The 11,031-nt window shown below is 53.6% G+C and overlaps 1 protein-coding gene across 1 annotated transcript; it reads right to left on the reverse strand.

Annotated features, from left to right (window-relative positions):
• Positions 1–1,310: 1,310 nt before the first annotated feature.
• CDK18 (cyclin-dependent kinase 18) lies at positions 1,311–9,976 on the reverse strand. The gene is made up of 15 exons (XM_006834082.1): positions 9,847–9,976; positions 9,501–9,640; positions 8,476–8,601; positions 7,596–7,652; positions 6,420–6,534; positions 6,201–6,295; positions 5,666–5,728; positions 4,883–5,006; positions 4,653–4,773; positions 3,766–3,863; positions 3,471–3,576; positions 3,316–3,358; positions 2,338–2,428; positions 1,977–2,054; positions 1,311–1,345 (listed from the first exon to the last, which is right to left on the reverse strand). The coding sequence occupies exons 1-15, from the start codon at positions 9,974–9,976 to the stop codon at positions 1,311–1,313; spliced, it is 1,422 nt and encodes a 473-aa protein (XP_006834145.1).
• Between the last annotated feature and the right edge of the window lie 1,055 nt (positions 9,977–11,031).

An 11,031-nucleotide genomic window follows, 5' to 3' on the forward strand; every position in this document is an offset into this window, starting at 1 on the left:
TATTATCTGTCTTTGTGCTGAGTCACGGGACATTCACAGTACAGTGGAAGGGGGGATGGAAGGAGGCTTCTCTGGGGGGGGTAGGAGGAGGGTGAGAAGCTGAGGGGCTGTGAGGAGACTCCTCAGGTAGAGGAGGATGTACCAGGCAGGGGGCTTGTGTAGCAGGGCAGGCCCTGCCGACACCACTCAAGACTCATCCCAGTGTGGAGACGTTGGGGTACACAGGCTTGCCAGGGTGCTGAGAAAAGCTTTCTGTGGGGACCCAGGCTCTCAGGACAGAGACTGTTCCCAGTCACATTCTGCACCCAGGCCCATGATTACCCTCTTTCTCGTGACCATCCCCTGGGGAGAGGGAGGCTGGTGCCAGCCTCAGGTGGCACAAGATCAGAGCCTCAGGGACTGGGACAGAGGGGGCGGGGAGGCTGTACCAGTCCCCAAGGTGGCCTGTCACCTGTGTCAGGGTGACCCTGCATATCTGAGGCGTGCCTAGGGCCCTGACCCAGGGCTGGCTTATCCGAGCTCAGGGTGGTAAGCAGGAAAACAGGTAGGACCTGGGGTCAGAGCTCCAGGGGCAGGGAGCACTCGCTATCTGCCAATTGAAGGCCATTCCATTCAGACTCAGGGGACAGGACAGGGGCTGGGGGGCAGCAGGAGCACAGTTGGTAGAACCGTGCCACCACTGGGCTCAGCTGGGTATCTGTCATCATTCCAGTGCCCCCAGCCTTGTTTCAAGCCTAAAGGTGTAGGTGTCTCAGGAGAGTTGGGGGCAAAAGGAGCAGATGGGGATGGTGAGAAGAGGTATAGTGCTACCGTTTCTTCTGGTGCTCTGGGGACACCAGCCCCTCAGGTGAGGGGTGGGATTTGGCACATACAATGGCAACCAGAGTTCTGAGGCCCCAGCGGAGGTGCCGTGTCCCTTTCTGCTCTTGGAGAAGAGGGTGATACAGGAAAGGAGGTACCTATCTGGGCACGCTGCTCAGCCTGGCACCTGTACTCGCTGTCCGTGTGGGTCCCACACTAGTGCCCAAGCACTTCAAGGTGGGAGAGGGTCCACCCTATCCACAACCTCCCTCTAGGGAAACAGCTCACACCCAGCCCCAAGGTGGGTGGCAGAGAGGTTGGTGCCCAAACAAAGGCCACAGGGAGGTTCGTGGGAAGCAGGGAGAGGAATAGACATGGTCAGCAGGGCACCACACTGCCGCCTTCTGTGTAGCCATCGGCCCTTGCCCATCCTCTGAGGTGGCACAGACCCCATCTTTCCGCTGTGCTCAGCGTGACCTCTCATCCCTCAGCCACAGGTGGGCCTCGGCTTAGAAGATGCTCTGCCGCCGGCTCTTCCCTCGTCCTGGGAATCAGAAGGAAAAAGGTAGGGTTGTGGAGGGGAGGCTGGGTGTGTGCTGCTTCTGTGAAATTTTTACTCAACCCCTCAGCTTCACAGACTGAGCTTTGTTAGGGAACACTGATAGTACCAACTTCAAATGATGCTTTAGGATTCAATGAGATAATGTGTGGAAGGACCTTGTCACCTCAGAGGCCATGGGGCTCCAAAGACAAAGTACAGCTCTCCCAGGCTGGAGCTGTTCAGGAGCTCAGGTTTTACAGAAAGAGCAGGAATCTTTGTTAGGGCCACTGTCAGAAGCAGGCTCTGAGGGGCAGGGGGATGAGAGGGAGGCAGGGTGGAGAGCCTTGCTAACTGCCATAATAGGAAGGGCTTCAGGCCCCATCCTGGGGTCCTCTGATCCTCAGGAAGGAGTCCCCACAGGATCAGGGCCCAAGTGACCCCAGGAAGCATTTCCACCAGGAGGCACCAGAACTTTGGCCCTGGGCCCAGGGCTCTCTCTTAACTGCATGGAGAGCCCTGTGGCCGTGTTCATTCTCAGCTCCCGCTGCACCTCCTCCAAATAAGACCTGTCCCCTCTCCCATGCCTCCTGGCCTCCTCTCCTTAGGGTTGGGGTAGGGAGGCACATACCCCTACCTGGCTGATAGAAGGTCAGGCTCCGGTAGCCTGGGTCCTTCTGAAGCTGGATCTCCTTCAGGGAGAAGATGGAGGCAGCTGGGGTAGGGAGAGGAAAAAGCAGGGGCTAGTCAGGGGTGGGGACCCTGCTGCTCCCAACCCACTGGGCACACAGAGTTAGGAGCACCCCCTGGCTGGAGACCTCTTCAGTTATGACTGGCCCAGGGGGACTAGACTGAGCCCTGCAGGCCAGCATCTTAGCTCCCTTCATTTACAAATGAGAATGGGGAAGCCAAGCTGCTCAGCAGAATCCAGTACACCTGGCCTCTGCAGGCTGGCCTGACCGCCCACACCTGCTCACCCTTCCCTGGGTTCCACTTACTGTCTTCCAGCTGGTGCACGTGCTCGCCCAGAGACTGGAAGTAGGGATGGCTCAGGGCTGCATCTGCTGACACTCGGCTCTTGGATTCATACTGAAAAGCACAGGATAGGCTATTGGGCCCTACCGGGGCCGGTGCTTAACTAGATCACCAAGACAGAAAGACCCTGAGTTTCACCCGAGAAGTCCTGAGGGTCCAACTGCCAGCCTCACCTCCTCCAATCCAACCCCAGGCAGGACAGAAAGACCCTGAGTTTCACCCGAGAAGTCCTGAGGGTCCAACTGCCAGCCTCACCTCCTCCAATCCAACCCCAGGCAGGCAGTCTCAAGACCCAGGAGGAACCGGAAATGGAACTTAGAGGAAATAGTCCTGGTGTGGCACCGCAGGATAATGCACTGGACCATAAGATCAATTTGAACCACAAGGTCGGTGGTTCAAATCCACCAGATGCTCCTTGGAAATTCTAGGTAGCATTGCTATGAGTTGGAATCGACTAGACAGCGCTTAACAACAACAACAACCTTCTTTTATGATGGAAATACAGATGCTCAAGCAGCCATGACATCATTAATGTCAGTGATGTCAATATTGAATACTAGCAACTATTTCTTATTTGAAGACAGGCACCATGCTCAATGTATTCCATAATCTTAAGGTACCCTTGAAACCATCTCATAAAGTACGCATCACTCATTCTAATATACTGTTGAGGAAACTGAGGCAGGAACAAGTTATGGAACTGGCCCAAAGTCATACAGCTAGTCGGAGGTTTTGAGTGGGGGGTCTGAGCTCAGAGCGAACTGAAGTCTGTGTATGGAGACAATCACTCCCCTTGGGTCGTGGTGGTGGGACAGTACAGGAGGATGCTTCACAAACTATGAGCATGAAAGCCGTCATGTGGGGCAGAGAGTCCAGGGTAGGGCTCTAGGCTTCCAGCTCTCCTTGGTTGCCTGTCTGTGAGCCCACTGGGCGACACTCACCAGGAGAAGGCTGTTGAGGAGACCGATGCCATCAGTGTCCAATCTGCAAGAGGAAGGAGCTGCTGCAGGCCTCGCTTGTGTGGGGGTGGGGAACGTGAAGATTTCCCTCATGGAGGGAAAGCCAGGACCAGGGGCTATCTGTGGCTGGTGATTACCTGGGAGCGTGACTGATGAGAGGCTGGGGGAGATATTGAGGGAAGTTGTAGGTTTGGAATTCTGAGAGTGCTGTCACACCTGGCCACGTCTCTTCTGTCGGGGTCCCTGGAGGAAAGAGAAGGGGCGTGAGGGCATGGATGAGGGGACAGGTTAGACTTGCAGTTGGTGAGGTGGGAGCTGAGAATGAACATGTCCACAGTGGTCTCCGCCCCATTGAGAGGGCCCTGGGTTGAGGGTCGGACAGAGTTCTGGCGACCCCTGGTGGTGAAATGATAGGAGAGCTAGGAGACTGACCCAGGAGGCGGAAGATGAGGTGCAGCTCCTCCTTGACTGTGGAGCCTGGGAAGAGGGGCCTCCCTGTGGCCATCTCGTAGTGGATGCAGCCCACACCCCTGTGGGAGCAATGAGCAGGGGCATTGTCAGGTCACGGGTGGCATGATGGCTGAGCTGGCCCATGGCAGGGGGTGACTCCCAGCACAGCACAGCGCCCACCATAGCCTCTACAGAAGGGCTTCCCTGGGCTCTGGGAGGCTGGATCTCTCAGCCTTTGACTCTGTGAGACCTGACTGCACAGCCAACACCCAAGCAGCAGTTCTTTAAACAGTGCTAAGCACCCCCCACTGGAAGAGATACATACACAAACCCATTCTTCAAGGGAACCTCGGGGTAGAGGGCATGTGGCCCTATATCACCTTTAAAATGGGGCTGATTTTTCTTCTTAATTCAAAACACTTGTGTGTTAATTTTAACATAGTAATATTTATGTTAGTAGAACTGACACAGGAGTCCTAGTTTGGTGCTGTAGGATAAGAACTAGACTGCTAAACTGGAAGGTTGCTGGTTCAAACCCATCAGCTTGCTCCTTGGAAATTCTATGAGTTGGAATCAACAACAACATAACTGACACTTGGGAAGCATGCCTCACACATACCGTAGGCTCTCTGGAGCCTCTGGTAATCCCCGCATGCCCCTAGGGAACATCTGAGAAGTACACCCTTACAACATCTGCCTAGCTTTGGAAAATCCCACTCAGTTTCTCTGCTAATTTAAAAAAATATCCTGTTCAGCAGGAAAACACATGGCTTTTAGTGAAAGGATGCTAGATGGTTCTTCCCAGAGGCTCATGGCAAAGGGGAGAAGGTGGTATGGACTACTCCTCAGCCTGTGCAGCATGCACTCACCACATGTCGATGGGGGTGGAGTACTCTGTGGAGCCCAGCAGCACATCGGGAGGCCTGTACCATAGGGTCACCACCTCGTTGGAGTAGGTCTTGGTGGGCACTGACTTGGCCCGGGCCAGTCCTGGGGACAGATGTGCCATTGAACCTTGGCCTGCAGGCATGGCTGGGTTAACTTCTCAGCCCGACCCTAGTGCACCCATACTGTGTCAGACCCCCACCCTGGCCCTCACCAAAGTCTGCCAGCTTCAGCTCCCCCTTCTCGTTGATGAGCAGGTTCTGGGGTTTCAGGTCTCGGTGCAGGATTTTACGGCGGTGGCAATAAGCAAGACCCCTAAGTAGCTGAAACATGAAAATCTGGGAGAGGAGGGAAGAAGAACTAAGCAGCAAACAATGTGAGAATGTTCCCTTTGGGAGACGTGAGCCTTTGTCCTGTGGCTGGGACTGATGGTGGAGGCAGGGCCGTGGGCGTGTGTGTGTGTATGTGTGTGTGACACAAGTCAGCACCAGCCCTGGATAAGCTACCTGGTTCTCCTACCCACTCTGGGCCCCATCCACATCAGGAATACTGTCCAGAGGGGAGGGTACTGGGCATGAGGAGGAGACCAGTGGGCTCTGTGACCAGGAGCTGTGAGGGGAGGGGTGGCTGGTCAGGACATCCACCTGTGTGCAGATGCAAGTGCACAACTCTTTCCTAAACCTGAAGGAGCATCTGCATTCCTCTGAGCTTCCCTGGAAGCCTCCCTTCATTCTGGCAGGTAGCTCCTGGCCCCATTTGACAGATGGGTAAACTGATGATCAGAGACAGCAGGGTGTCTGTACACGTGTAGGTGGGAAAGGCACTCAGCCCAGTTCCCAGAACTCACTGAAGGTCAGAGCCCTTTCCTTCCCACCTATGGACGAAAGATCTGAACAAGCACAGCAGCGGGGACGCTGATGGTGAGAACGGGTTCCCATCTGGGCTTCAGGACAGGTGCCAAGATGGGTAGAGGTCCTGAGGGTGGGGACCGCCTCACCTTGACATTGTGCATGCTCATGAGGTTCCCACAGTGGTCCAGGTACTGCTTCAGGTCGCTGTCCTGGAACACAGAGCCTGTCCTGACTCCTGGCCGGAAGCCCAGACTCAGTGAGGAGGAAGCCCCTCACAGGGCAGGGACCAAGCCCAGGAGTGGGACAGGCAATGAAGAGGATTGGTGTCAGGCCTTTAGCTCTGAGCTTTCCCCAAGCCCAAAGGAGCCCGGGTGGTGCTGTGGGTTAGGTACTGGGTTGCTAACTGTAAGATCAGCACTTCAAACCCACCAGCTATTCTGTGGGAGAAAAACGAGACTGTCTGCTTTGATAAAGACTTACAGTCTTGGAAACCCTAAGGACCTATAGGGTCAGTGTGAGTGGGAATGGACTCAGTGGTGGTAGGTTTGGTGGGGTTTGGTCCCCAAGTCTGAGCCCCTGCCCCACCCTGGCACAGGGACATCTGTGAACCTGACTCCAGAACCAGACCAGGATGCCCTGTACGTAAGAAAGGGACAGGCCGACATCCCCAGCTCAGCTCACCAGGTACTCAAACACCAGGGTGAGGGACCGCTCCGTGTGGATGAGGTCATGCAGGGTCACGATGTTGGCGTGCTTAAGGTTCTTCAGCAGAGACACTGTGGGGAGATTGGTCCCTAAGACCCCATGTGCCCCATATCCTTGCTTCACTTCCAGGTTAGTTTCAGTGCCTTGGGCCAGGGTGCTCCCAGAAAACCCCGAGGGGACCCTAAGGGGCTGTACCCTCTCGGATGGCAGTGCAGGGTGCCCCCTCATCATGCTCTAGCCGGATCTCCTTCAGAGCCACCAGGTTCTCCGTCAGCTTGCTGCGGCCCTTGAAGACTGTGGCATAAGTACCCTGGGATGAACAAGGAGCCCATCAGTCCCAGGCTGTTTCAGGTCTCAGGTTCCCCTATCCCCTTCTCTCTCTGCCTGGGCTTGGAACGTAGCCTCAGCCTGAGCATCTGTCCCTTTTCTCCTCCAAAGACCCTTCCCCTGGAAAGCTATTCCTAATTCCTGTCCAGTTGGAATGAGCTGCTCCTTTGTCTACCTTCCAGGGCGCTGGGGAGGGCCCTCTGCCATTTTGTGTCCTCACAGTCTGTTGATGGTTAACAGAGCTCCTCTGTGGGCTCCTTTAGGGACAGGGTTGTGCCTCCCTTCTCTCTGGGAGCCTCTCCCACCTCCGGTCTCTAACACAAAGCCTGACACAGTGAAGACAATAATAGCTAATAGTTAGACTGGAATCCTGGGTTGGTGGTGGAGGATAAGCACTGGACTGCTAAGTGCAAGGTCAGTGGTTCAAAATCACCAGCTGCTCCTTGGAAAACCTATATAGGGTCAACAAGTTAGAAATGACTTGATGGCACTTAACGGCAGCAGACTCTTCTATGTGCCATACTTGCCTCAATGTCATCAAGCTGACACTGACTCATGGCACCCCATGAGTGTCAGAGTAGAACTGTGCTCTGCAGGGGTTTTCAGTGACTGCATTTTTCAGAAGTAGATCCCCAGGCCTTTTTTCTGAGGTACCGCTGGGTGGCCTCAAACCACTGACCTTTCACTGAGCAGCCGAGTGTGTTACATGTTTGCACTACACAGGGACTGTGATAAACCTATTACGATGACTTATTTTACCCTCATAACCATTTGACAGAGGAAGGAAATGAAGTACAGAGAGGCCACTTAAGCTACTTGCCCAAGGTCACAGAGCTGGGATTTGAACCTAGGTGAGAAGTACTTGCAGAAACAGACTAGATTTTTCCAGAGCTAGTGGGCCACTCCACCCTCATGCCCTCCTTCAGGACTAGGGCCACCTTAGCACCTGCCAGAGGTGGGCTGCCTGCAGAGCCAACATGGTCCTGTCCAACATTGCAACTATCCTTCCTGGCTGCCACGAGAAAACCAAGTCCAGCCTCTTACCTCCCCCAGTTTGTCCAGTTTCACGTACGTTTCCAGTTTCCCGAAGCCAATGTCTGACTGAGGGAGAGATGTAGGGTTCTGTGAGTGTAAAGGTCCCACCCAGCATCCCCCAATCTCCAGTGAAAGAGGGGAATGGAATGAGGACAGGGAACAATTGAAGTTAGCAAGGCTGAGGGCAGCCATAGTCCTTCCTGGTCTTCTCTTTCCTGTATCCCTGTGGTAAAGGAAGGAGCCTTTGGGAGTGTGAGTGAAGCCCCCTGAAGCCCTGAGTGTCTTCCTCTAATGACAGCTGAGGGTGTGGCACTCAGAGCAGTGGTTTCTGGGACTGCTGCACACCTTAGTCACCTGTCTGTCTTCCCCCATGACAAAATCCTGAGGGTAGGTTCTTTGTTCTTTTCTTCACTGTATCTTCTGTCAGGCTCAGAACCCACCTCCTGACAGTCTCTCTCATCAACCCACTTCCTCTAGGTCAGTAGTACCTAATCCTTAACAGTAAGGATCCCTGGGCTCGGATACTTAGTCTGATTCTGCAGGTAATTGGGAGGGAGGCCCAGAAATCCGTGTAAGATGCTCCCAGGCACATCTGAGAGACAGCCACGACTGGGTTGTGACCTTAATCCAATGAAGGTCTCGTGGACTCAGAGGAGTCTAGAAGAGGGTTTGGAGTGTAGTTCTGGCCCCAGGAGAACCCTTTTAGGGAATGGATGGTGCCCAAGAAGGATGGACTAGCTGAACCCACTATGACCAGCAGGTGGCGCCAGAGGTCCAAGAACCTTCCTGGAAACCCCAGCAGGCCATTGCTGGGACAGGCCAGGACTGCTGTGTCCATGCTGGGGAGAGGGTGTCCTACTCTGGTGGCCCTGTCTGCCGTGGGACTCACCAGAGAAGCACGGCGGGACATGCGGCTGAGTGGCTTGGGCAACTCTGGGTTCTCCAGCTGTAGCTTCTGTAGGAACTCCTGGGGCAGGCGGATGTCCATTGGCAGAGAGAGCCTCTTGCTGAGGTCCTGTAGGGACCAGGATGGAGAGATGGGGACACCACTGCTTGCTGTGGGGCTCTTGTCTCTCATGCTGGGCCAGGCTTTCCCTGCAGAGCAGCCATAGCAGGGCCACACCACTGGCTATGGCCCCAGGCTTGCTGCTGCTTCCGAGGTGTGCTTGGAGCCACATACATGAGCACCCAGCGACTGCTGAGTGACTCGGTGAGGGTCCCTTCTCCTCTCTGGACCTCAGCATCCCCAGCTATAAAAAGCTTTGATTTGTTGTTGTTGTTGTTAAGTGCTGTGGAGTCAGTTTCAATTCATAGCGACCCTGTATAGGATTTCTGAGGAGCCTCTGGGGAGCTTGACCCGTCAACCTTGAGGTTCATTCAAACTGACCTTGCAGTCCAGTGCATTAACCACTGTGCTGCACCAGGACTTCTATATGGGCATACGCATAGATATTAGTAAAATTGATTACGCATTCAGCTACTAACTGAAAGATTAGTGGTTTGAATCCATCCAGGGATGCCAAAGATTTTAAAATAGCAATATATTTTTAAAAGATCACAATCACTGAAAACCCTTTGAAACACAGTTCTACTCTAACACATGGGGTTGCCGTGAGTTGGAATCGATTCAAAGGCAACTTCTCTTAAAAATGTATATTGTTCTTGTTAAGTGCCATTGAGTCGTTTCTGACCCATAGCGAGCCTGTATATAGGGTTTCTGAGGTGCGGCTGGTGAGCTTGAACTGTCGACCCTGTGGTTCAAATCCACATTGCAGTCCAACACATTAACCCACAGAGCCACACCAGGACTCCAAAAATGTGTACGAGTAGTAACAATACCAAATGATTACGTGTTTGCAATGCTCTAAGCACTTGGCATATAATTAACTCATTTAATCCTTTGGTGATTATTACCTCCATGGAGAAGCGGCGCTGGTTCTGCCGCCGGTACTGTGTGCCAGGGGATAGTGGCCTGGGCTCCTCCCCACTGTCTGTCGGGGAGAAAGTACTGGACTCTGGTTGGGGATCGCTGCCAAGAGGACCAAGCTGCAGATCTAAGAGAGGGAGGCATCAGTACCCTCCCTGACCCTGAGGGAGAGGGGGAAGTCCACTTTCTCATTCAGTCCTCCCCATCAGCAACCGGAAGCCCCCATGGGCCAAGTAGCAAAGGTGTCTCATGACAGCAAGAGTGGGAAAGGGGACACTTGGGGGCAGTGTCGGGTGGGAAAGGCAGCTTGAGGAGGGTCCCCAGGTCCCTCACCCTCATTATGCCGGTTGTGGAGCTGATTGAACTGTTCTGTGAATTCAGCCAAGGATTCCTCGATGGTCTCAGTGCGGGGCACTGACAGCGAGAAACGGCGCTTAAAGTTCTTCATCTTGTTCATGGTCATCCAGGCCTAGGTCCTGAGACATGAGAACAGGTAGGAAGAATGAAGTAGCCAATGTGAATTCAGGGTCTTGGGTGAGCAGAGGCTTTGTGGCAGTGCATGCTGGGATAGTGACTTAACATTAAGGGTAGTACCTAACCCTCCCCCTGAGCCTGTCCCTCCAGGAGTCCCTTCATCCGGGGAGCTAGTCACCATCTCCATCGACCAGAACAGTAAACAGTTGGATGATATACACACAGGATCCAGGAGACTGCTTCTCCCCTTTACTGAGCACTGGAGTGCTAACCGCGGACTGAGAGTTCAAACCCACCAGTCACTCTTAGAAACCCTATACAGGGTCACTATGCATCAGAATTGACTTGATGGCACACAATAACAACAACAATCATGGTAGGAGGTTCAACATCAGCTCCTATCCACAAGGTCAGTGGTTCAAAACCACTAGCTGTTATGCAGGAGACAAATGAGGCCATCTGCTTCCATAAAGATTTACGCTCTTGGAAACCCAAAACAGCAGTTCTGCTCTGTACTATAAGGAGCTCTGGTAGCTCAGTGGTTATGAATTGGCATACTAACTTCAAGGTCAGCAGTTCAAAACTACCAGCCATTCCGCGGGAGAAAGATAAGGCTCCCATAAAGATTTACAGCCTTGGTAATCCTATGCAGGGTCACTATGAGTCAGAACTGACTCTACGGCACATAACCACCAACCCCACTCTGTACGATAAGGCCATCAAAATCAACTCGATGATCGTGGGTTTGGATTTTTGGTTTACCCCCTCCATGTTAGCCTTTTAGGTTAACCTGGAGGTCTGGAGAGTTTTGGAGGGAGGGCAGCAGAATATATGGTCCCAGGCCAGCAGCTCTCCCACCTGGTGGGTACACGTTTCAGCATGTTAGCAACCAGGAAGCTTTACTGGTGCCCAGAAGCTGTCTAGCCATCCACTGGCCCACACCCTGGTCCAAGATCTGGTTCAAACTCCATTTCACCCTGACAGTAACACCAGGAACTTCTCTCTGGCTGGTACTGGGAACCCAGGGGAAAGGATAAAAGAGGA

Source organism: Chrysochloris asiatica, unplaced genomic scaffold, assembly GCF_000296735.1.
Source record: "Chrysochloris asiatica unplaced genomic scaffold, ChrAsi1.0 scaffold00009, whole genome shotgun sequence".
NCBI classification, from domain to species: Eukaryota; Metazoa; Chordata; class Mammalia; order Afrosoricida; family Chrysochloridae; genus Chrysochloris; species Chrysochloris asiatica.